Here is a 26,279-nt window from a genome sequence, read left to right as displayed (position 1 = left end):
TAATGTCAGTTGGCAATGCCCCAAATTGTGCAAAATGTAAAGAAAAGAGGTGCAAGATGGAATTGTCCCTCCCACCCACTCTTATGTGGGATATTAAAAAGGACAAACACAGTTTAACAAACCAAGCACTTTAGCGACTAGGACTGATGACACTTTCGTGGCTGAACGCCTTGGTTTGTTTGGGTCCCCACAAAACATTTATTGGAAGGACTACCTTCAATTAGTGGTGGAGATTGCATGTGCTGGTCCAAACTGCTGGTAGCTGATACTGGACTGCTTGTTATTAATTTACAAATTATTATAATTTTGTTAATCAAATTGCATGAACTCGCTGCAAATGATGTAACAGGGAGGAGGTGCCTAGATGGTTAACGTCCCTTCCTCTGCTAACTTTGGCTTTACAAATGGAAAAGATGCCTTCACAACTGTTGTCAGAATTTGGATTAAAATAATTCCACACCCAAGATGTGGCTTTTCTGGTTTTCTTTTTATCATGAGCAAGAACTGCTGCCACTGGCAGCTGATTTACACAAACCACATCCTCATCATCAACATCCTCATTAGCATTAGATAGGACACAAATTTTCCCCTCATCCTCCTCCACACTATCATCCTCATTTTTTATTATTTTACCATCTAATACTAGCACATCCGTCATGGCATCAGTGATCCGTTGTGAAACTGGGTGACAGCTGTTATACTTGCTTCCTCTATCAAAGGACTGCTTAATAGTCAATTGTTTTTTAAAATTGCTACTAGTAGTAGTCTTCTTGGTCCCTTTCTGGGATGAATATCCACCCCCAGCAGCAGCAACAGGCGTAGCTCTTAAGGAACCTTATAAGGAATCATGGATAGGAGAGGAGTCAGTCATGCTTATGAAATTGGATGCAGGACTGCTTCCAATCATGAATGAGGATGTTGATGATGATGCAGGTGTTGGTGGTGGAGATTGCAGGTGCTTGGATCCAGATAGAAGGGAGCAGCTAGGTGACACTGGACTGATTGTTGTTCGGTTTTTTGTCCCCAAAGTTTAGAATTTGAAACACCCTTTCCAATTTGATGAATGCGCTGCAAGTGACATAACAGGGAGGAGATGCCAAGATGGTTAAGGTCCTTACCTCTACACACTGTTACTTGGCAATGGTTACAAATGGCTTTGCAAAGGTTGTCTGGATTTGGGTGGAAATAATTCCACACAATGGAAGTGGATTTTTTGGTCCTTTGCCCAGGCATGGCAACGATGGGATTTTTCCCACCATTCGTAACAACTGTTGCCTGATTTACAGTTTTTACACAAACATCCTCGGCATCAACATCCTCATCATCCTTGTTGTTATCGCTAACTACATAAATATCCTCCTCATCCTCCTGGTGCAATTCCACAGGAGCATCCTCGATTTCTATGTCAACATGTTGACTTGTGCTGCTCATCCCCACATTTGCAGAAGGCACACAAATGGTGGAAGGAGGATCCTCTTCAAGTACAGTATTAGAAAGGTCAGGCTCAGACATGGCAACCACGGACACACTTGGACTCTCCTCAGGGATTTGTGATTTTTTCGGAGCACACAGTTGATTCTGATATCTTACTCATCTTAACAATTTTTTTTTTTTAACCTCTCCTACAAGCAGAGGGGCTTAAATCATCACTAGAATCACCAGTCATAAATAATAATGGCCAAGGCCTTTTCCTTTCCTTGCCACTTTGTGTAGTGAATGGCATATTGACAATTTTTGTTTCTCTAAAGCTGACTTAGCTTTAGCTTTTTTTTTTTCTTTGAACAGGGTAAAAGTAGATTTTTTTTTTTAGCCTGACTTTTTGGCCAGATTTAAGCCCTGGTACATCGGCCTTCGTAGATGACGTTGACGGCTTTGCATCATCATCATGACTGCTGCTGGCAACTACAAGACTGGTATGTGGATCCTGCTCTTCTGTCATGTGACTGTTCTCCATACTCACTGCGATCTTGCAGCAGTGTCACCAAGTAATTATAGCGCAGGTAAGTTGTGGCTTACGCACACAACCAGCCAGACACACAAAAAATTGTTTTTATTTTCACACTGGTGGTGTGGCAGGCTGACACGCACACACAAAAAAATGTTTTTATTTTCACACTGGCTAACAAGCACACACGAAAAAATTGTTTTTATTTTTTTTACACAGGGGGTGAAAAAGAGCACCCCTGATGGACAGAGCACCCCCTGGACAACACAGCAGAACAGCCAGCCAGCCCCTATGAACAACAGCCAGCCAGCCTCTATGGACTACAGCCAGCCAGTCCCTATTGACAGGACAACAGCCAGCCCCTATATGGATTAATATGGACAACAGCCAGCCAGCTCCTATGGACAGGACAACAGCCAGCAACAGTCAGCCCCTATGGACTACAGTCAGCCAGCCCCTATGGACTACAGGCAGCCAGCCCCTATGGACAGGACAACAGCCAGCAACAGCCAGCCCCTATGGATAAAAGCCAGCCAGCCCCTATGGACAGGACAACCTCAATTATGCACAACGGCAGCGCAGCACAGCTCCCAGCACAACCTCACAAGTCACAATGCACAACAGCAGCGCAGCACAGCTCCCTCTTCACTCTCCACCGCCGGAATGAAAAATGGCAGCGATCTCGGGACCTTTATAGAATCCAAAACCCACGAGAATCGGACAGTGGGATGATGACGTTTTGCCTCTTTTTGAGATCCGAGTTAGGCGGGAAAACCTGAGCCGGCTCGGATCTGACTCGGATCCTCTAAGTTCGCTCATTTCTAGTTATGACTTGCAATTATGAATTTTCATAAGAGGTGCTTAAATATTCCTAAATGTCACCAGCTGGGTCATCAGCGGTATAAAAGTTTCTTGTTACCTACCACCCCCTTTACTGGAAATACAGCATGTGACTGTTGCCATTGCTTCTTACTTCTGCACAGGCACCGGTGACATGTTTTCAGCTTAATATGTAGATTTGGTCAGAGGACTCAGATCAATCGGTGGCATTGATTCGTCTGAGTCTACTTACCGCTTCTAAAGTGATCTCTCAGTGCAGTGTGACCCCTGTGGGGTCTCCATGACTCCTGGGCCCATAAGCATTATAAACCCATTATAGATATGCATTTGAGGTGGGTTCTCTGTTGGCACTGCCAGCTTGTCTCTATGCCACCTAAGAGGCCATGTTTACCTGGACTTGAGTCTCCAGTTCCATATTTGTTAAAAAAGAATGTAATAATCTTCAAAATGTAGGCATGGGTGCAGTTCTGGAAAGTTATTCTGTATTTTTTAAAGAGGCAATAATGTAAAAGGCAAAACCACAATGACGCTACCCCCCACACAACCCCACCCGTGGGACATGGCTGGCCCCTCCTGGTCTCTCACGGAGGAGGCTGTGAAAATGTCTTCAAGTATGAGGAAGCCCGGACTGGGAATAAATATCAGCTAGCGATAGGAGGATTGTGGCAGTACATGTACCGCTGTGATCCTTCTTAAACAGGCTTCCCCATGCCCTCTGCTGGTGGTAACTACCATCGGTGATGGCACAGTGGCCACTCGTGATAAATAGGGAGAAGAACCTGTCTCTGGCAAAAACAGTATTTTTTTTGACAGATAAAGAGCTTTTTCCATTTCATACAATGAATATTCCTGCAGAACAGTTTCCCAGTTACTCCATCTACTTACATTGCAACAATATCGTTATCGTTCAAAGATTCATTATATCGTCCAGTGGATATGTCATCAATGGCCAGCGATGTGCGCTCCCGCTGGTCGTTGATGACTCCGCTCATTGCCTGAACCTGCTGTCCAACCTGACGATAGCATCAGGTTGTGAAGGTTCAGGGATGAGGGAGGGAGCTGGCACTGAACAATATAACATTCAGTGTGTGTGCTCAATATCGTTAAGGACATTGCACACACCACTGCCGGGGACACACTACACGATATCGCTCATGAAGCGAATCGTGTAGTGGATAAGCGCCCTTACACACTGGTGGATGGAGTAGAGCTTGAGCGGAGTTGGGGTGATATACAGCTCACCAGTCGGTGAGTATACTGTATATAGCTATGCATTAGCGTTGTAGGAGGCTGGAACATTGATATTGCATGTAATGTCTCACAGAGCTAAGATGGAGATGTCTGTGCCCCCACCATGTCACTCTTACACAGTGGCAAGATGGTGTGGCACATGTGCACTAGTTAGGTCGGTGTCCATCTTGGTAAAGGTATGAAGCCTCCCTGCAGGAACCAACATGGAGTCTGCACCATAGCGCACTCCATTCTCAACAGATGTTACATTGTAATATATAAAGGATTATTTTAGACTCTCATTTTACACATTATTTTACCCCCCTGGGTTAAATTGGAGTCCCTGTGATACAATGTGGTATTACAGACATGGAAAATATATGATGCTTTGGGTGAGCACCATCTGGGCGGAGTCCTTCCTTTCCCAGCCTTTAGTTTATAAGAGCCAGCACAGGAGAGGGAGAGAGAACACAGCAGCCAGGAGTCTGATAGTGATACAGGGACAGCCAGAGAATGAACAAGTGGATTGTAGGTGCCCTCTGTGCCCTTCTGACATGCCATATGGGTAAGTTAGCATGGATTTTATGAAAGTGAAGCTGGTCATAGACGATAAAAAAGCGATCTTACAGATATGTTCTCATACACATTCACATAAACCAGATAACCGGGAGCGGACAAACGACATTGCTCGCTTGCACTGATCAATTTGATGCACGAAATGAGTATACATGCGACTGAGTCTGGTTCTGTATGCGAAGTGCTACGATGAAGCAGCCGCAGCTATTTCTCACTCCAAATACTGTTTGGCTTTATCTGCAAATTCCTGTGCAGTGCAGCATCTGTAGACACTGTAGGGTCTATGCCTTGGAGAGGGATCAAGTGGACGGAGATAAAGTGCCAACCGATCAGCTCCTGTCACTTTACAGGCTGTGTTTGAAAAAGGGCAGTTAGGAGCTGATTGGTTGGTACTTTATCCCCGTCCACCTTATATCTCTCTAAGGCTCGGTACATAGACCCCTTGGGGTGGTGTTTCACTGCATCTGCAATTCCAATGAGATGCAAAATGTAAAGAAAGATACGATGCGCTACCCCTCTCAGAACGGCGCAGTCGCAGCTGGCTTTTCGTGCCATACGGCGTATGGACGCTATGTGTATGAGGATTGTTTTTACTTTAGTTGTAAGAAAATGAAAACACGCGTGGGTGACAATACATTGATAGATACCGGAATTGATCAGCAATGAGTTTGGGAATGTTGAAAAATACTGTATGAGGTGTTTGATTTAAAAATGTTTAAAGAATTTTTATTCTAATAACGTGATAAACATCTAAACCTTCAATCGACGGGTGTTGTATTCTTTTAAAAGGAATATGATTGTGTACCTGCAGGGATGGGTGGGAGTTATGGAGGATGGTAACTGATAACTACTTTATTTTATTTTTGTTAAACAATAGTTTTTATTGGATTTTTTTCACTAACTACATTATTTTCATTATTTCTGAATTGAACCTGTTACTTTTTGCATCAGCATTTTTCTCCAAAATAATATACTTGTCATGCAGGCCCGGCAACAGGTGGGTACAAGGGGTACACCCGTGCCAGGCCCTGAGGTTCTGAGAAGAACACAAAATAGAAATATGTATAGCCCCAGGCACTTGAAACAGGACATAAATTGAATGTAAGCTGTGGTATATTATAAAAAATTAAAAAGTTGGATACTTCTTAGCAGCAGTTAAATGGTTGCAAGACAATATATATCTAAAAGAAGCAAAGAAGTAACCGCACTTAAACCTGTATCCAGTATAATTACATTTGTGTTCTATATGCCATATAAAACAAATGTATATAATAATAAGTACAATCAACCTAGGTGTGCAATAAGAAATATAATAATTGAATTATCAGCAGTTAGTCATAACAGCTCAAAAGCTCACAGATAACACACATTGAGTCAAGCATATAAAAGAGGAAACATTGTTTCTTTTGTTGTGCAGCAATCCTGAAAAGATCAGTTGAAACTGAATAACTAAAAGTCCCCTAGCTGTGTGCTCTAACAGAGCCAAGTGCCCCTTATGGGAATATATATCTGAAAATCCTGTCGGAGAGGAATGAGCAATGCTGGACCCAGGATTCTAGTGCCAGAGAGGACCTTAATGAGAAGAGGCTCTTGGCAGAGCCAGATGGGAGAGAAAGACAATATAGTGTAGCATTTCCAGTACAGGGAACCTGGTATTAATGATTATGCATACCCAATATATTCTTGTATGAAGGTATATAGTTGTATCCTTGGTTAATCATCCAAAGTCCCTTTTCTTCCTGCCCCAGAGATACCCACATATAGCGGTGATGGGCTTCAAATGAAACAAATACCCATCATCAGCGATGGTGTACTTAAAACAGGGGGGCTTTATTACATGAACGGGATTACAAACACAATATTGGAACAAGTTAACACAAGGAATAAATTAAAATAAAAGTGCTTATCTGCGAGGTAGTATCAAGTCTTTTTGGGAAAGGCTGGCACATTGGGTTTCTATGTCTTTTCCGGACAATCGACTGTGGTCCTTTGCTTACTTCATAATATGAGATGTCACGGTCCCAATTAAAAACAGAAAAGAAAGAAAAAGCACTCTCATGGTGTAGTATTAAAAGTATTTAATCACATACACAAAACACTGACACACAAAAAAATGGAGAATTACATAAAAAAATATTCAAATGAGCTTATCTGCTCAAAGTAGCTGGTTGTGAAAACGGAGGTCGCTGTTCCCTCAACGCGTTTCGTCTCTTACGCAAATTGGCAGGACTTCTTCAGGAGGAAGTCCTACCAATTTGTGTACGAGACAAAACTCGTTGATGAAGTAAGCAAAGGACCACAGTCGATTGTCCGGAAAAGACATATAAACGCAATGTACAACTTATTGGGTTAATACGGTACGCTTATATTTATTACAAGCAGGACAGAGATTTATATTACTATCTACTACACTATAAGGCGCTTGTTCTCACCCTTTTGTCTTTCATAATTTCTTGGGACCATACAACAACGGTACGCTTGGAGAGCAGACAGCGGCCCCTGTGACGACAGGACTATAGTGTTCATTATTGACTTTGTATTTGTCACGTCAGTACAGATTCCTATAGGGTGGAGCGCTTGTCAGTACTATTGTATCAATATATATATATATATATATAATGTGTAAATTTCAGCTGCGTCTGGCTGAAGAAATATGCAACAAGACAATAATAAAATTAACGCAATCCAAATTTCTCTTCAATGGAGCCAGTTTGGATACTGTATATAATCTGAAAAAAATACCCAAGCACAAATATACCAGTGATATCATAGGATGCCTTCGTGGAAATCCCACGCTGTGCGGGAATTAATCCCATAAAACTTTGTATAACACTGCACCACTTAGAACTATGAGAATAGGGGATAGTCACTTTCCTATGTTGCAGGTTTCAAGCAAAGGTGGAATTTCACTGTACCTTGATTCGTACGTGCAGCTCCTATATAATGGCCGGTCAGTATGTTAGTGGGCCATGCGGAAAGTCTGTGCATGGGGCTGCTAATTTACACATTATGGGGTCTATTTATTAAGCAGTGTTAGGAGACAAAGTGAAAGGAGATACGGTACCAGCCAATCAGCTCCTAACTGTCCTTTTTCAAACACAGTCTGTGACATGGCAGTTAGGAACTGATTGGCTGGTACCTTATCTCAATTCACTTTGTCTCCTGACACTGCTTAGTAAATAGACCCCTGTGTCTGCAGGCTACCGTGAGCAGGATGCCGGCAGACAGCTCAGCTGTTTCTCTGCCCTAGGAGCAATGTAAGTATTGGTCCACACTTGCACTGGAATCCGTGTGTACAGCAGTGGCAGGAAATCCACAGGAGTTTCTTTACCCGCTAGCAACAAGCGGTCTGGTGTCGGCAGTGTAAAAGCCCTAACGCAGTGTGTATAATAAACAGCAGGTTTTAAGGATTTCCACGGAGGCATCCTATGATATCACTGGTATATTTGTGCTTGGGTATTTTTATTAGAATATATATCCAAACCGGCTCTATTGTAGAGGAATTTGGAATAGTTTTATTTTATTTTATTTTTATTGCACATTTCTTCAGCTGGACGCGGCTGAGATTTACACACATTTATATCTTCTAATAAGGAGCACTTGGCTCTGTTAGAGCACACAGCTACGAGACTTTTAGTTATTCAGTTTCAACTGATCTGTCCAGGATTGCTACTCAATAAAAGAAACAATGTTTCATCTTTTATATGCGCGTTATCTCATGTATATCGCCATTGCTGGGAGCTTTTGAGCTTTTATGACTAGCTACTGATCGTTAAATTATGAAATTTTTTATTGCACACCTGGGTTGATTGTACTTATTATTATATATTATATACATTTGTTTTATATAGCATATAGAACACAAATATAATTATACAGGTTGAAGCGCGGTTACTTCTTTGTTCCCTGAGGTTCTGAGGGGTCAGGGGCAAAAAATGCATCTGCTGCGGGAATTCATAAATTATAAATTGACCGCCCCGCTGGACGCCCGTCTCTATATATGTGTGTATATATGTGTATATATATATACATATATATATATATATAATGTGTGTGTGTGTGTGTATATATATATATATATGTGTGTGTGTATTTATATAGATAGATAGATAGATAGATAGATAGATAGATAGATAGATATCATACATATTTATATTCTCAAATGGGATAATCAGTACCATTTCCCTGTATTTAGTTATAAGGTAAAATGATGTATCAGTGTGTCCTCATCAACAAGTGGATCTTACTGAGCAACAACTGCTGATTTGGGGCTCAATTACATTTGGATGTAAGTCAACTTTATGACACATCTCTAAGGCAGAACAGTTCATGTCCATTTCAATGCAGAGCTCGCAGGTGCTCCTTTCACAGTCTCCCTGAAATGCTTTTACAATAATAGGCAAGTATGCTGTACTGTATACATGTCATGGATTAGTAATGTGTGAGGAGGAAGCTTTTGCTAACTCTCAGTTTTTTAACATTTCCAACAGGTCATGCTCTGGAATGCTACAAATGTGATTATGCTTTATGTCTTACACAGTCAAAAACAACCTGTGAACCATTGCAAACTTGCATTACATACACAATAAAACCAGGTAAGTGAAAGTAGTAAATCTATAATACAGTACCCATGTTATGATTAATTATCCACCCAGTGACAAGGCATTCTGATAATCATAATTGCAATGCCCACTAATAACACAGCCTGATGCCCCCAGGGTACAGGAATAGTGAATGTCCGCCTTACCACAGACACACACACTGTTGACAATTTGTTCAGAAGACAATAACAGATTTAAATTATGCTAAACACTGAGGCCCTATAACCAGGGCCACCTCCCATTCCGAACCTAAGCACCTTTCAAATACTGTCATTGTAGGACCAAAAGAGTATCGTGAAATCTTGGCGCCCAGAGAAAGTGCATGTCATAGCGCCACACACACACTCCCTGTACTGAACTATTCCAGTGCTTTATTTATATATAGCACCTAGGATCTGACCTTTATCTCCTTTGAATCATTTTTATTAGTCAATAGAGGAGATTGTAATATACATTACTGAATATTCTGAGCATTTAACTTAAATTGACAGAGTACATGTGCTAGAGTGAGATTACACAGGGTGCACAGCTTATTACTGCACTCACTGCCCCAAGCAGCTATCACTGGAGTGGGGACACTTATGGAAGCTTCATTCTCAGCTATGCTCCTACTTCATAAATATACATTGCACCTCTATTAATGTGAGTGCTACTAATCATGTCATGTCTGCCACCATTATTATTATTTCAGGTCTCCTAATATTTTTTTTAAAATACTTTTCAAATAACATTGTGTGGTCATGCCTGGGGACATTAATTTACATAGCAAAGCAGTGACTCTTTTTTAAATCTCATACAGTGCATCCTGAAAGTATTCACAATGCTTCACTTTTTCCACATTTTGTTATGTTACAGCCTTATTCCAAAATGGAATAAATTAATTTTTGTCCTCAAAATTCTACACACAATACCCCATAATGACAACGTCTAAAAAGTTTTTTCAGATTTTTGCAAATTTAATTTAAAAAAAAACACTAAGAAATCACATGTACATAAGTATTCACTGCCTTTGCCATGAAGTTCAAAATCGAGCTCAGGTGCATCCTGTTTCCACTGATCATCCCTGAGATGTTTCTACAGCTTAAGTGGAATCCATCTGTGGTAAATTCAGTTGAATGGACATGATTTTGAAAGGCATACATCTGTCTATATAAGGTCCCACACTTGACAGTGCATGTCAGAGCACAAACCAAGCATGAAGTCCAAGGAATTGTCTGTAGACCTCCGAGACAGGATTGTCTCAAGGCACAAATCTGGGGAAGGGTACAGAAAAATATCTGCTGCTTTGAAGGTCCCAATGAGCACAGTGGCCTATGGAAGAATGGTAAATGGAAGAAGTTCGGAACCACCAGGACTCTACCTAGAGTTGGCCGGCCGTCTCAACTGAGCGATCGGGGGAGAAGGGCCCTAGTCAGGGAGGTGACCAAGAACCCGATGGTCACTCCGCCAGAGCTACAGCATTCCTCTGTGGAGAGAGGAGAACCTTCCAGAAGGACAACCATCTCTGCAGCAATCCATCAATCAGGGCTGTATGGTAGAATGGCCAGAAGGAAGCCACTCCTTAGTAAAAAGCACATGGCAGCCTGCCTGGAGTTTGCCAAAATGCACCTAAAGGACTCTCAGACCATGAGAGACAAAGTTTGAACTCTTTGGCGTGAATTCCAGGCATTATTTTTGGAGGAAACCAGGCACCGCTCATCACCAGGCCAATACCATCCCTACAGTGAAGCATGGTGGTGGCAGCATCATGCTGTGGGGATGTTTTTCAGCGGCAGGAACTGGGAGACTAGTCAGGATAGAGGGAAAGATGAATGCAGCAATGTACAGAGACATCCTGGATGAAAACCTGCTCTTGACCTCAGACTGGGGTGACGGTTCAACTTTCAGCAGGACAACGACCCTAAGCACACAGCCAAGATATCAAAGGAGTGGCTTCAGGACAACTCTGTGAATGTCCTTGAGTGGCCCAGCCAGAGCCCAGACTCGAATCCGATTGAACATCTCTGGAGAGATCTGAAAATGTCTGTGCACCAACGCTTCCCATCCAACCTGATGGAGCATGAGAGGTGCTGCAAAGAAGAATGGGCAAAACTGCCCAAAGATAGGTGTGCCAAGCTTGTGGCATCATATTCAAAGAGACTTGAGGCTGTAATTGCTGCCAAAGGTGCATCAACAAAGTTTCTGAGCAAAGACTGTGAATACTTATGTACATGTGATCTCTTAGTTTTTTTTTAATTCAATTTGCAAAAATCCCAAAAAAACATTTTACACAATGTCATTATGGGATATTGTGTGTAGAATTTTGAGGACAAAAATTAATTTATTCCATTTTGGAATAAGGCTGTAACATAACAAAATGTGGAAAAAGTGAAGCGTTGTGAATACTTTCCGGATGCCCTGTACCTTATAATATCCGCTCCCCTTTAGAATGTAAGCTCTCATGAGCAGGGCCCTCTTCCCTCATGTGCTTCTCCTTCCCTTACTCATACGATCATATACTCCAAACTCCCCAAAAGGGCACCTAACACTTGGTAGCTGACGTCCTGCTGCTTTTTCTGTGTGTTATGATCGCTATTGCAATGTTTATAAACTATGTCCTTGTCCTACATTGTTTTGTACTGTAAGTCGCTGTCTGTGTGTTTGCTCATTTGTTTAGGTACTTTGTGAGGTGCTGCTGAACCCTTGTGTTGCCATATAAATAAAAAAATAATAATAATAATTGAAGTTTTCATATAGTTTAGGAGTTTACCTCAGATGTGTCACTTCTAAGTCTATTGAAGCACAATGAATGAATGAGGAGAGAAGGAGGGAGGGGATAAAAGAGGAGAGGGGAGAGGAAAGTGCCATTACAGAGGGGAGGTGACAGAGGCCAATAAAAAAGTAGAGGGGAGGGGCAAAGAGCCTATCCCAGGGTAGAGAGGGGAGGGAATCAAAGAGGTGAATGTAATCAATCTGACAGTATAGAGAAGGTTTACAGAGGGGAGGTTATGAATTCCGATATCCTGGATGGCAACCCCTGTCCATTCTTATGCTCCACCGGAACCACCAAGCTACACCCCATCACCTCACACTTTGCAGTCAGACACCTTACAAATGGAGCTATGTGCTCCTGTACAGGAAGCCTGTGAATTCTAACTATATGAAGCTAAATGTCAGTATAAGAACCCAGTTAAAGAAAATAGAAGAGACAAGTGAGGAGAAAAGCAGAGAATAAGGGGTATATTTACTAAAATGAGGGTTTTTAGAAGTGGAGATGTTGCCCATAAAAACCAATCAGATTTTAGCTAGATAACTGATAAGTACTGTAGAATCTGACTGGTTGCTATGGGCAACTAATATACCCCTAAGAGTGAAATAGAAATCCATGCACACAAACATTTTTGCTTGGTAAGTTGTACTTCCTTTGCGGACTCAGGGACTTTCTCAATTGTGGTCGAAGATTCACATTCTTGGGCCTGATTCATTACAGATCGCAACTGCGATTATGCACGCAGATGGCCGATTGTTGCGTACTGCATATGTATCGCAGTGCACGATTGCAGTGACCAGGTAGACCCACTGCAGAGTAATTGACAGGAAGCGACCATTTGGGGATGGTGAAGGGGGGCGGTCAGCGAAATGCAGGCGTATCAGTGCATTTGAACGCTGTTACAGGGGCGTGCATAAATTAGCCACTGCGATGCCATACGCAGCTTGAGTGCGATGGGGTTAGCAAGTTCTCAGTAAGGTCAGACCTGTGTAATTGTGTGTCAGGCTCCGATGTTGCTTGTTGGTACCAATGTATTTGCAGACTTGCAAAGTATTACGAATGTGAGTAAGGGGAAGTGGGCATCCTTATGTTAGGCTGCGATGGCATTGCGATTTCAAACATTAGCATATTTACGCAGTGGGTCTGCGTGCGTAATCGCAGTTGCGATCACAATAGTGTTCCGTAATGAATCCTGCTCCTTGTTTGTTAAATTATGCAATAACTAGAGCCTCTGGCGTTACATCTTGTTGAATCAACATCTTTATAGAAGAAACCTGGCATTGCATAACTAACACTACAGGCGAGATGTAATAGGGTCCGAGTTTGTAAAATGTGCGAGTATAGACCTATACTCGCACATTTTTAGAACTCACCCTATGTAATTTGGTGCAAGAAGATGCAAACTCGCATGTTTCTCACACCCCTGCAACCTGCAATGGCAAAATACGCATCCAGAAGCGGATACAAGTGGGGCAGTGTAATAGAGTGCAGTGTTTAACTCGCACACTATTACTGTCTAAAACCTTAACAATAGACCTGCTTCAGGCTAGTGAGTCTAGACTGAGTAGGTCTGAGTTACAGTACACAGAAACATGCATAGATCCCTGTAGCCAATCACATCCACTTGTCCTGTTGCATCCACCTAACCTGTAAAAAAAAATCCATATTCACCTACCCCTTGTTTCAGGCCTCTTCTGTCCCTATAGGCATCAAACTGTCTTCGGAAAATAAAAAAAATGCCATTAGCCGAATCCACAGACAGGTACCGTCCTCTAAGGATGGCATCTCGCGAATGAGGGGCTCAGCCACTGCATCTCCTATTTCCTTGCTTTGGCTGAGCATTCATTGGCTGAGGGTTGCAGGTGAACTAGAGGTACCAGCGGGACCTTAATGCCCAGTATGCTGTACTTGTGAATCTCCAAGTACCAGCATGCAGGGAAAGCTTGCTGGGTCCTCTAGTTCTCCAGTAAATGACAATATTATTAATTCTATTTCTTACACAATCAACCCGGTACCCACTGGGCAGAGGTGCTGAGCATAGCCCCAGGCTATCATCCCAGGCCTGGGAGCCCTGGAGAGGGGGAACCTTTTTTTGGGGAGTCCCCACTGCCCCAAGGATCCTCGGCCTGGTCTGAATAGAGGTCAGGTATAATGCTTTGGCCGTGAGACCTGGTGAAAGGGTTCCCCTGGCTGTGGCATTACACCCCCACTAGAAAGAGTCCGGTGCTAGTTATGGAAAATAAAGGGGATCCCTACCCTTTTTGTCTTCTGTATTGAGACAACCAGAGCTGGCTCAACTGAGCCTGGTGCTGGTTCTTAAAATACAGGGGAACTATGCACATTTTTTTCACTGTTTTTTAAGAACCAGGATAGGCTTGTGGGGGGTGGGGGGGGGGGTTATGTCTTTTTTTTATGGTTTACAATTCTTGTAACACAGAAGGATTCATGGATCTCACTGATCTGTGGAGGCTTCTGTACTACTCAGATCTTATAATGAAAGTCACATTACAATGTCCAAGTTTTCATAGGAGAAAACTCACATAGACTCGCACAGTGTAATAGCCTCGAACTCGCAGGCTATTACATTTGGCGAGTTGTGGGACAAACTCGGACCTTTAAATGTATGAGAAGGTCCAAGTTTGTCTCATACAAAAAACTCGTACCCTATTACATTTCACCCTACATTTGAATCATGAATTTATTCAACATTTCAGCACTGTTGAGTTGATTCTATATTTGTGCTTGCTGTCTTTCTCCCTCATACCTTAAGGATATGATCTACACAATGACTCCATGAGCTTCCTCCAACTTTAACAGTATACATCAAAAGACCAGACCATTAAACTGTTTTTCCTGGTTGCCATATGCCATCTCCATAATCCCATGCTACCATTTCTTGACCAACATCAACATTTTCAGGTAGTGTTTGTGCCATTACCTTTCTGGAATTCTTTCTAAATTAATTGACGTCCATTATAACTACAAATATTTTTGGTTAACCCACTTCTGGATAGTTCTCAAAACAGCAGTAGTTATCTCAGACAATGTAGATCCTTGTGGACTTGGAATGTGCAATCACCATAACCAAAAACATATGATCCATGAATAGGCCTGGGCAACCCAATATGCCATGGAGATGAGGGACATTCCCAAGGGTGTAACAGAGCAGGATGAAGTTGCCATAATTCACATTCTTTAGTTATTGACTGACTGTTTATTCCAGGCCACCATACATAACTTCTAGTTACGGCTTTTACTTTAACTGCGTCTAAATGGTCTTCATGTAATTGTTTTCCTAAAATATAGTACGAAGTTTGGCAGGTACATTTACTGTACTCTAGAATATCACATTAACCTTCTTTGACATATAGACAAAATATCTCTTCTTGAATTTGAGATGCAATGAGTCAGGGCCGGCTATAGGGGTGTTCGACCAGTGCGGTCGAACAGGGGCACCACCCATAGAGGGCGCACCCCTCCCCAACATCCCGATACAGTACTGTCCCGCTGTTCCACCCGTAGGCCGAAGTGGCCCGTGGGTGGTGAAATCGGGAGGTTGGGGACCGCCACAGCTGTGCGGTGGTGCCGGACCCCGGAGCCTAAATGGATGCTGCATGCATGCGCGTGGCATCCATTCAGTGACGGGAGAGGGCTGGGGGAAGCTCAGCTAGTGAGGCTCCCCCCAGCCTGACATTATTTTGAGGCGTGCCATCAGGGCACGCCCCCAAATAACATCACATAGGGGGCATGGCCTATGGTAATTAGGGCACACACTCATTTTTGAGGGCGCACTTTAAAGCTCTGGCACAGGGTGCTCTGAACCCTGAAGCCGGCCCTGTAATGAGTTGCTATGTTCCAATCAATTTTAACTGTAATATCATACTGTAGTCCTTAGATAAGGCTGGATTATTTTTGGTCTCCTGGTTGATGAAAGCATTAATTATTGGAAGGTGCTCCACCAAAATAGGGTGATACATATTTTCTTGCTTCCTATGGTGTAACCTAGTGTCACATATTTTCTTGCTTCCTGTGGTGAAACCTATTGTAGTAGGGATCGTGACACTCCGTCCTCATTATTACCATGAAATGTAGTTCTTGTTCTCATAACACTTGATCCATGGCTCTTTGCCAAATTGCCGGAGCTGAAGCCATTCCAAAGACAAAGTAGTGGTACTGATGTACAGAGTCGGAGGCACTGCCGATGTCAGATGCAGTTCAGGTATATTTTTTCTTCTTCTGCACATGCCCTGTCGCACTGCGCATGTGCCCAGAGTCTTTGTGGACAGAATCGCAGTTGCAATTGAGACACACGGGAGACGCAAGGTCATATGGGTAAATGAATACAATTTTGAAGCTGAAGAATCCGGAAAATAATTGTAAATGTTGTTTTAACACTGAAATCCCCCTTTCACACTGCCGTTTTCATCCGGGTTATTGCCGGGACAAACCAGGTTGGTGTGAAAGAGTCCTTGATAATAACGCAAGTCAAGTGCCCCAGCATTTCAACCTAGGTAGCAAGCCGGGTTGACCCAGGTTACCTAGCAGTGTGAACAGCTGATTCGGATTATCTGACCAGAGACCTGTTACAAGCCTATGAGAGTCAGTACATGTCAGAGAAAGTGACTGGGCATTAGGCCCAGGTTACTGCTTTGTGACAGATAGGCAATAGGCCTGAGCCCTCTGATAAGTGATCTGGGCATTAGGTCTTAGTATAAATTAGGCCTGTACCCCACTTGGTAAACTTGAGCAGTAGGCCTAGGTAATAGACTAGTGCATGGGAAACTCTAGCTGAGGTGGTAGAGCAGTGCTGTTCCCACACTCTATTTACAGTCCTTTCCCTTTGAGTGGAGGGCTGTCAGGCCCACACTTAAATAGCCATTTTCCCACCAAAAGCCAGTGGCAAACGCAGGATTTCTAAAGGGGGGTTTCCAAATGCTTGATTTTAGAGTGAGTGTGGCCAGTCCATGAAGAGGGCAGAATTAATACTTATCCAGCTTTAATATGTTAAATACAAAGTATATTGTGTTACATAATTCCAGCATATATCAGGACCGGCGATCACAGTAAGCAATTAGATGCGGCAGAAGGTCCATCCTGTCTGAGCAGAATGTTTTTCTTCAGATGTGGGCATCATTCCAGAGCATTGGAGCAAGTCCGGGAGTCTGGGGGAGCGGCAGAAGAACCTAGCACTGCCCTGGACATATATATGTGCATATTGGTCTCCTTATGTCCTGGATAGTGTATTATTATCCAGTATTAATAATTAACCCTATTGATGGTCTATAGCAGTGTCCCCCTAACAGTGCATGTTTTCCACATTTCCTAGTTGGTACACAGGTACAGTATATCTATTACTAGCTGACACATTTTAAAAGATCCACAGTTGGTGCTAATCATTTCATTTGTGATACTGAGAAGAACATGCAGCACTAGTAACATTCTATTATATTACTATTTCTATTGTGGTCATGGTGTGTGCTGGGGAGAGGGGTTTCCAGGCAGACGGAAACCCACCCCTGCGTTTTCCTATGAAAGCTGTCATAACCCCTGAAGTACATAGGAGCTGGCCTGCTCGGTAGGCAGGTAATTAGTAAACACTTAGAGATAGTCTGTGTTATTATTGTCTGATGTAAGTATTTCTGTATTGTTTCTGTGCAGGGTAGATATATTAGTGTTAACTGTTAGCATAGATTACAGGTTGTGTTGCACTATATCAATATATAAGAAGATGTCTGGACTTTTATGGCGCTGCTGGTTCCCAAAAAAGTTCAATGTATGAGTCCCTTGAAGAGGATGTCTTTCACAACCCAAACAAATGGGGTGATGGATTTCTTTTGAAGCTGTTTGGCCAAGGTAAGATTATTTTTACCGCTTGCCAGGCCAGTGATTTGGAATCCAGGACATTGGCTTTCAGTTGCAGGTCCTCCTAGATACAGAGGCATACCTCCCAACATGACCCTCTCCAGGAGGGACACAATGCTCTGGTCCTGGACTTCCCTGGTAAGAGGTGGGGCTGCAGTGCAGTTCAAAATTCAAACAGGGGAGCCACACCAACTGTCATTTCACACACTGCCCAACATCACTGGCTGGGACTCACTGGCAGTTGGTGTGACTCCCCTATTTGAATTTAGGACTGTACTACAGCCCGACCTCTGGAGCCTCCACCAATCATACATTACCAGGGAAGTCCAGGACAAGAGCATTGTGTCCCTCCTGGAGAGGGTCATGTTGGGAGGTATGCAGAGGGACACATCTATACAAGGGCCACCACCACCACCACCTGGTATACACCTTTTATACATTTGTTTTCTTTTTGACTTAGGATACTTTATAATTCAATTAAGGACTATGGGGCCTATTCATAAACACTAAAATAACGGTTTTAAGGACATTTTCCTTATTTACCGTTTTATTAGTATTCATGAACACACTTAACACAGGAGATATCACTGATATCTCCTTGCTAAGTTCCCCAGCGTTAATTTCCACACTCCCCATACATTAGTACATTAGTATGGGGATATGGAAATTAGGCTATTCAGCAAATTCTGAAAATTATGTATTTTCAGAATTTGATGGTGTTACAATACGCCACTCTCAAGTGGTGAATAGCGGGTTACACTTACCTGCTTTCAGCTGGGCAGGTCCTCCTCCGGCTTCCTCCGGCGCTCCCCAGTCCCTCCTCCGGCTGCTGCTCTGACACCGTGTTCTCCCGGCAGAACACAGTAAAGTTTAAAAAAGAAAAACAAAAATATATATTTTTTTGTATTCTAAACTTTATATGTGTACTGCCGGGAGAACACCATGTCAGAGCAGCGGCCAGGTAGCTGGCGGACAGGAAGGTGAGTGGAGGGAAGGAGGGGGATTGTGGGGGACACAGAGGGGGTCATTCAGACCCACTCGCGAGCGGCAGTACGCTCGCAAGTGGGTCGATGTTTCCCACTGCGCATGCGCACGACGGAGGGATCTCCGTCGTGCGCATGCGCGAGACCCGGTGAGCGACGGGCTTCCCATCGCTCCGGGTCTCGCACCAAAGGGGGCGTGCTGTCGATGTTGATTGACAGCACGCCCCCTTTGGTGGGCATGCCGGGGGCGTGCCTGCCAGACGGAGGCGTTCCCATGGGAACGCCTACCGTCTGAAGCCGGCCCCACTGACATCACTAGTGATGTCAGTGGGAGTGATTTTGACTCTGATAGAGGCAAAATCACTCCAGGGCTTGTGGCTGGGAGACCCTACCGCAGAGTCTCCGACGCAAGTCCGATGGTCGCGATGGTCAAGACCATCGCGACCATCTTTTTGGACGTTCGTATATGCTGTGGGTGGTGACCCACAGCTATACGAGCGTCCAGGAGGACACTCCATTTTCATGGAGGAGGGCACTGATTCAGAGCGAGCGCTCTGGTCAGAGCGTCCGGCTCTGAATCAGGCCCAGAGTTACTGCAGCTGTAGGCAGCGCTGCGCATGCGCCGCTTTTGTGAACGTAACGGCGCATGCGCAGCTGCGGTAAGTTAGAGCAGAGAGAGAGAAGTATCCATTTCCCAAAAAACTGTCATCACAAAAATGACAGCTTTTCGGAATAGGTACTTATGGAGAGGAGAAATGCTGAATTACTCCGGTAATTAGGTAGAACTCCATGTGAGTTCCAAACCTAATTACCTTCATCGAATTTTTAGTAATGATGAATAAGTCCCTATATCCTGATTTTTAAGTGTGTTACAGTTTAGGTTAAGTTTGGCATATTCCTTTTGGAATTGATATACATATTTTAAAAGCAAGTTATTGAAAGCTAATTTTTAAATATTGCAATCATTTACATAAAATTGAGTGCCCCAATACAGAGTACTTTACCACTGTTAATACAGAGTACTTTGCCACTCTTTGGCCCTTTTCTTTGCAAGTCTTAGTATTTGCTTTTAGTTGGACCTCCACTATGATAATTTAGATTTATCATATCATATATTTAATAACAGGCGACTTACTGAGGTAAGTACGTATATACATTAAAATCGACAACATAATACAGCTTGTGCTCAGAGTCTAAAAGCCAGTGGCGTAACTAAGGGGGGTCGGGCAGGGTGCGTGCCCTGGGCGCCGTGGGACCGGTGGTGCAGGGGGGCGCCGCCGGACACGGTCCGGCATGCCCTAGTTAGCCACCAGTGTAGCGCCGACCGCAGTGACTGCGGTCAGCGCTACACATTTACACAGGACCGACGCTAGGCTTCCAGCGCCGGTCCTGTGCTGCACACCTGAGCCCGTTCCCTCCCCCTGAGCGCTTGCCCAATAGCGCCAGGAGGCGGGCTCAGGCTGTGCATAACACACGCATCGCCGCCAGCGCTGGTGGCGATGCGTGTGTTAAACAGCAGCCAATGAGAGTCAGATAGACTCTCATTGACTGCTGCAGCACCCACTGCAAGAGCTGGACTTCCGTCCGGCTCCTGCAGTGGGTAATGGGACAGACGTCATGACATCATGACGTCCCTCCCATTATGCTGAACGCGCCAGCCCGGGAGGACTGGCGGGCGGCGGCGGAAGCGGTGTCACGGTCCGGAGCAGCAGCGTTGATTCAGGTAAGTATATTTTTATATATATGTTTTTAAAACCTGTCAGCACTACTGGGGGCACAACGGGGGAGGGGGGTGGCTACTACTGGGGGGACCTCTACTGGGGTGGGGGCACAACGGGGGGGGTGGCAACTACTGGGGGCACCATTATTGGGAGGACCTCTACTCGGGGGGGCTATTACTGGGGGCACCATTATTGGGAGGACCTCTGCTAGGGGGGGGCTATTACTGGGGGCACTTAATCGGGAGGGGGAACCGCAACTGGGGACCACTACTTGGGGGGGGGACTACTACTGGGGACATTATAAAATGGGCCTACTACTTGGGGCACTGCACTGGGGGGACCACAACTGGGGGCAATAACAGGAAGGACCACTACAGGGACCACTGGATAGGGGGGTCACTACTGGGGGCCTGCATCAGGGGGACCACTACTGGGGGCACTGCATGGGAGGGGGGGCTACTGCTGGGGGCACTATATAAGGGGCTTACTGCTAGGGGCACTGCACTGGGGGGTCCACTACAGGGGGCACTAGATAGGGGGGGATCACTACTGGGTGCCTGCATAAGGGGGGCCACTACTGGGAAAACTGCATGGGGGGGACTACTGCTGGGGGCACTATATAAAGGGCACTGCATAGGGGGGGGACTACTACTGGGGGCACTATATAAAGGGCACTGCATAAGGGGATACCACTACTGGGCGCACTGCATTGTGGGGACTGCTACTGGAGGCACTGCATAAGGGGGAACACTACATAGGGCACTGCATTTGGGGGGACCACTACTGGGGGCACTGAGTAAGGGGAACTAATTGGGGGCTGTATAAGGGGGACCACTACTGGGGATACTGTATAAGGGGCACTACTATGGGCCTGCATAAGAGGGACCACAACTGCATACTGGGGGTACTGTATAAGGGGTACTACTGGGGTTAAGGTGCATATGGATAGGAATGTTCAGCGTGAAAATAAAGGGGTGTGTCATGTTGACACGCCCCATTTTTAAGTGACCACGCCCATTTTTTCAGGCACGCGCACATATCGGGATGTTAAGGGGAGGGCTCCCTTTTCAAATTTGCCCTGGGTTCCAAATACCCTAGTTACGCCACTGCTAAAAGCCCTTTTCCTTTGCATAATGTTTTATGTGGAACAGTCTGCAAGGAAAAATCTATAAGGTCTTGTGTCCACTAATGAAAATGACAAGGCTGAATTATACAGCAGTGCATGGATATGGCACTACAGAGTACAATAGTAAACCCTGGCAGACTGGTCAGTCACGTACAGTGCTGCACAGTGTAAACAGTCATTTAAATACAAAGTAGTTAAGGCCTAATTTATAATGTGTTTTTTCACCAAAACGAGTGATAAGTGTCACTGTGTACTGTATGATAAATGGTGCTCCAGCCAATCAGCTCCCTACTGTCAACTGTCTGGAGCACCATTTATCATACACAGTGACAGTTGGGAGCTGATTGGCTGGAGCACCATTTATCATACACAGTGACAGTTGGGAGCTGATTGGCTGGAGCACCATTTATCATACACAGTGACAGTTGGGAGCTGATTGGCTGGAGCACCATTTATCATACACAGTGACAGTTGGGAGCTGATTGGCTGGAGCACCATTTATCATACACAGTGACAGTTGGGAGCTGATTGGCTGGAGCACCATTTATCATACACAGTGACAGTTGGGAGCTGATTGGCTGGAGCACCATGTATCATACACAGTGACAGTTGGGAGCTGATTGGCTGGAGCACCATTTATCATACACAGTGACAGTTGGGAGGTGAGTGGCTGGAGCACCATTTATCATACACAGTGACAGTTGGGAGGTGAGTGGCTGGAGCACCATTTATCATACACAGTGACAGTTGGGAGCTGATTGGCTGGAGCACCATTTATCATACACAGTGACAGTTGGGAGCTGATTGGCTGGAGCACCATTTATCATACACAGTGACAGTTGGGAGCTGATTGGCTGGAGCACCATTTATCATACACAGTGACAGGTGGGAGCTGATTGGCTGGAGCACCATTTATCATACACAGTGACAGTTGGGAGGTGAGTGGCTGGAGCACCATTTATCATACACAGTGACAGTTGGGAGGTGATTGGCTGGAGCACCATTTATCATACACAGTGACAGGTGGGAGCTGATTGGCTGGAGCACCATTTATCATACACAGTGACAGTTGGGAGGTGAGTGGCTGGAGCACCATTTATCATACACAGTGACAGTTGGGAGGTGAGTGGCTGGAGCACCATTTATCATACACAGTGACAGTTGGGAGCTGATTGGCTGGAGCACCATTTATCATACACAGTGACAGTTGGGAGCTGATTGGCTGGAGCACCATTTATAATACACAGTGACAGTTGGGAGCTGATTGGCTGGAGCACCATTTATCATACACAGTGACAGTTGGGAGGTGATTGGCTGGAGCACCATTTATCATACACAGTGACAGTTGGGAGGTGAGTGGCTGGAGCACCATTTATCATACACAGTGACAGTTGGGAGCTGATTGGCTGGAGCACCATTTATCATACACAGTGACAGTTGGGAGGTGAGTGGCTGGAGCACCATTTATCATACACAGTGACAGTTGGGAGGTGATTGGCTGGAGCACCATTTATCATACACAGTGACAGGTGGGAGCTGATTGGCTGGAGCACCATTTATCATACACAGTGACAGTTGGGAGGTGAGTGGCTGGAGCACCATTTATCATACACAGTGACAGTTGGGAGGTGAGTGGCTGGAGCACCATTTATCATACACAGTGACAGTTGGGAGGTGATTGGCTGGAGCACCATTTATCATACACAGTGACAGTTGGGAGCTGATTGGCTGGAGCACCATTTATCATACACAGTGACAGTTGGGAGGTGAGTGGCTGGAGCACCATTTATCATACACAGTGACATTTGGGAGGTGAGTGGCTGGAGCACCATTTATCATACACAGTGACATTTATCACTCGTTTTGGTGATAAAACTCGTTATTAAATGGGGGCCTTTGTATGGTACTAGTAATACTGCACGTCAGGCTATTTTATGAAAGACTGCCCATGTGATTATTTGTGCTACGGGGATTGTTCTGCAAGTGCTTAGCTGCAATTTTGGCAGTGATGTGTAGCGCTCACACAGCGCTGACATGCTTTACAAATGATCAGTGGGGTTTGAAGGGCGCTGTATGAAATCATCACTCAAATACAGTACAGGTGTCAGTACAGAAAAAGGCCTGTTTAGATTAAACACTACTTGTGCGACTTGTGCAGCAATATCTGGCTAACTGTGAATACTGAAAGTCGCACAGAGTAAGTGACACAGACAATAAAATGCAGGGATAGGAAACACACCAAAATAAGAGGAAATACTCACTATAATCAGTGACATTGAATAGTAGGTTGCTGTTCCTTTCATAAATGTGCAGATCATTAAAGAGATAAAAACACATTCAATATAAGGTAAAAGTTTGGAATCACTGAACACCTTTCCCCCTTTGTTAGGATTAATGTAGAATGGAAATCAGCACATGCATGTGAAACTGGATCGGTGTAATTTACCACCGGCCTGAACCTAACCCCCCCTTCGCCGCTGCCTAAACCTAAGTCTCCTGGGGGAGTGCCTAACCCTAATCTCCCCCCAGGGGTGTCTAACCCTAACCCCCTCTTCTCGTGGCCTAAACCTAACCTTCCCGGGGGGGGTGCCTAAACCTAAGTCCCCCCCAGGAGCCCCTAACCTAACCCTCCCCCCACCCCCCGCGGCTGTCTGGGCCCGGCGCCCGGCTTACCTCCAATCGGGATGCCAGGCGTCAGGCTCCCGGCGTAGGTAAAATGACAGGTGTTGGGATTTCGACGCCTGTCATTTAACCCTTGTCCGAGATTAGACAGTCGGGAAGCCGATGGTCGGGATTCCGTCCGTCGGCTTCCCGACTGCTTAACTGTGAAACTCCAGGTTCCTAGAGTGCATATCAGTAAAATGAAATAATAAGATATACAAGTAGTGGTCTGTCAGAAAAAGGGAGTGGCTCCACACGAAACAGGTGTGACCTGTATGTGGTTAGTGTGAGTAGGAAATATAACCTGTCTGTCTTTATTTTCCATGTACGGAAGCCTTCAGTGGACACCTGTGGGAAAATTTAGTAAACGTTGAATTTGGGTCTTATTTAAAATCGACCATAATAGAACCAACATCCCTACAAAACCGACCCCTGTGTTTCTAATCAAAATTGATTATTTACTAACAGTTGATTTTTTATTTTTTTTGGTCCATTCTGATTTCGATGGTGCATTGATTTCTGTTTGAAGTTTTGTTCCAATCACGCTCAAATAGAACCAAAATTGGACTGAAAATGTACTCAATATCCACTTAAATATACAAATACATCCCTATTGGCCAAAAAACAGGTCACATGCTGCGGCACTCTATTACCCACAAACACCTTTATTCAAGTGCTAATTTGCATATTCCCAAAAATGGAATAGCATTGCTGAGCCTTTCATGCCATGATAGGGACACCCAGAATGTCCCACATGCTTGTCTCCACTGTTATAGGCACCATAATGTTTCAGCCAATTGCACGATTTAGAAGTTAAATACTGTAGACCTGTTTCAGATGTGTCTATTCATTTTAGTGATTTTGGGTTCATTGAGTTGGTTTTCAAACAGACTGTTAGTAATTAAGAGATTTGTATAAAACTCTATATTAAAGTACTGATGTTATGATCGATGTTCTATTTCAGTTTAAAGTCTATTTTTCTGGTGATTTTCAGTCCATTTTGCCTTTTAGTGAATACCTGATGATTTTTATAATGGACAGAAAATAGACTGAAAATCGGCTGGTAGTAAATATACCCCCTGCTGTCTGAGTTTTTTATATGCTGGGATATTTTGATATATGTATTGATAATGGCCCCTTATAAGGACACCTAAGCTGTGTTTCTGTGGCCAGAACAATAGTTTGCTTTTACCCTTTCCAATGGTCTATCAAATCCTATGTAGTTTAACAGATAAATAAAATATATTGATATATCTTGTGTCTTTGTTGCAGGCCCACTGACTTTACACAAGAAGTCATGTTCTTCCCCCACAAATTGTATGCAGCCAATTGAAAGCACATATCTCGGTGTGAAAGTTACAGAAACTCCATCCTGCTGTTCTACTGACCTCTGCAATTCAGCTGCCATGCCCTCCGCATCTATTGTAACGGGCATCGCTGTCCTACTTTCATGGTGGGTGGCCAGGCTCTTCTGACAAACATGACAATAAGAATCATCATGAACCTTCTCCCAGATATTCTGCCTGCTTAGTTCATCATGAACCTTCTTCCAGATATTCTGCCTGCTTAGTTTTTACCATCGTTTATAGTGTACCTGTCAACTACTCCAAGTAGAGGCAGCCATTTTGTGCACTAAACCATTATTCAAGAAAATGTAGCCTCAGTGACGTCTCTAGATCTTAGGGAACTGAGAGGCTGCATATTGATTCAGTCCACAAAATGGCTGCCTCCACTGTGAGTAAATGAGGGATATTATTTACGTGTGAATGTGTAAAATATAATTGTCTTTGTGTCATTTAGAGTATTCATCTGCATTCTCCTGCAATTCTTTAAAGAAATCCAAATTAGCGACTATAATGTATCTACTCCCTTGTAATACACTATGCTCTGGTATTATTATGTTGTCCTGTGAAAGAAATAAAGACATTTCTTTATTCTGTGGTTGAATTATTTCTGCAACACATTATATATATATATTTATATAT

At 44.1% G+C, this 26,279-nt stretch overlaps 1 protein-coding gene across 1 annotated transcript; it reads left to right on the top strand.

The window, feature by feature from the left end:
* Nucleotides 1-4,469: 4,469 nt before the first annotated feature.
* On the top strand, nt 4,470-26,228 carry LOC148513677 (uncharacterized). Its single transcript, XM_088481512.1, has 3 exons — nt 4,470-4,580; nt 9,082-9,186; nt 25,567-26,228. Exons 1-3 carry the CDS (start codon nt 4,529-4,531, stop codon nt 25,767-25,769), a joined length of 360 nt encoding a protein of 119 aa, XP_088337638.1. The 5' UTR covers nt 4,470-4,528; the 3' UTR covers nt 25,770-26,228.
* The last annotated feature ends 51 nt before the right edge of the window (nt 26,229-26,279 follow it).

This window comes from Taudactylus pleione, unplaced genomic scaffold (assembly GCF_031769625.1).
Source record: "Taudactylus pleione unplaced genomic scaffold, aTauple2 ptg000274l, whole genome shotgun sequence".
Taxonomy (NCBI): domain Eukaryota; kingdom Metazoa; phylum Chordata; class Amphibia; order Anura; family Myobatrachidae; genus Taudactylus; species Taudactylus pleione.
Note: the sequence above shows the minus strand (reverse complement) of the source record. Positions and strands in the feature narration are given on the sequence as shown.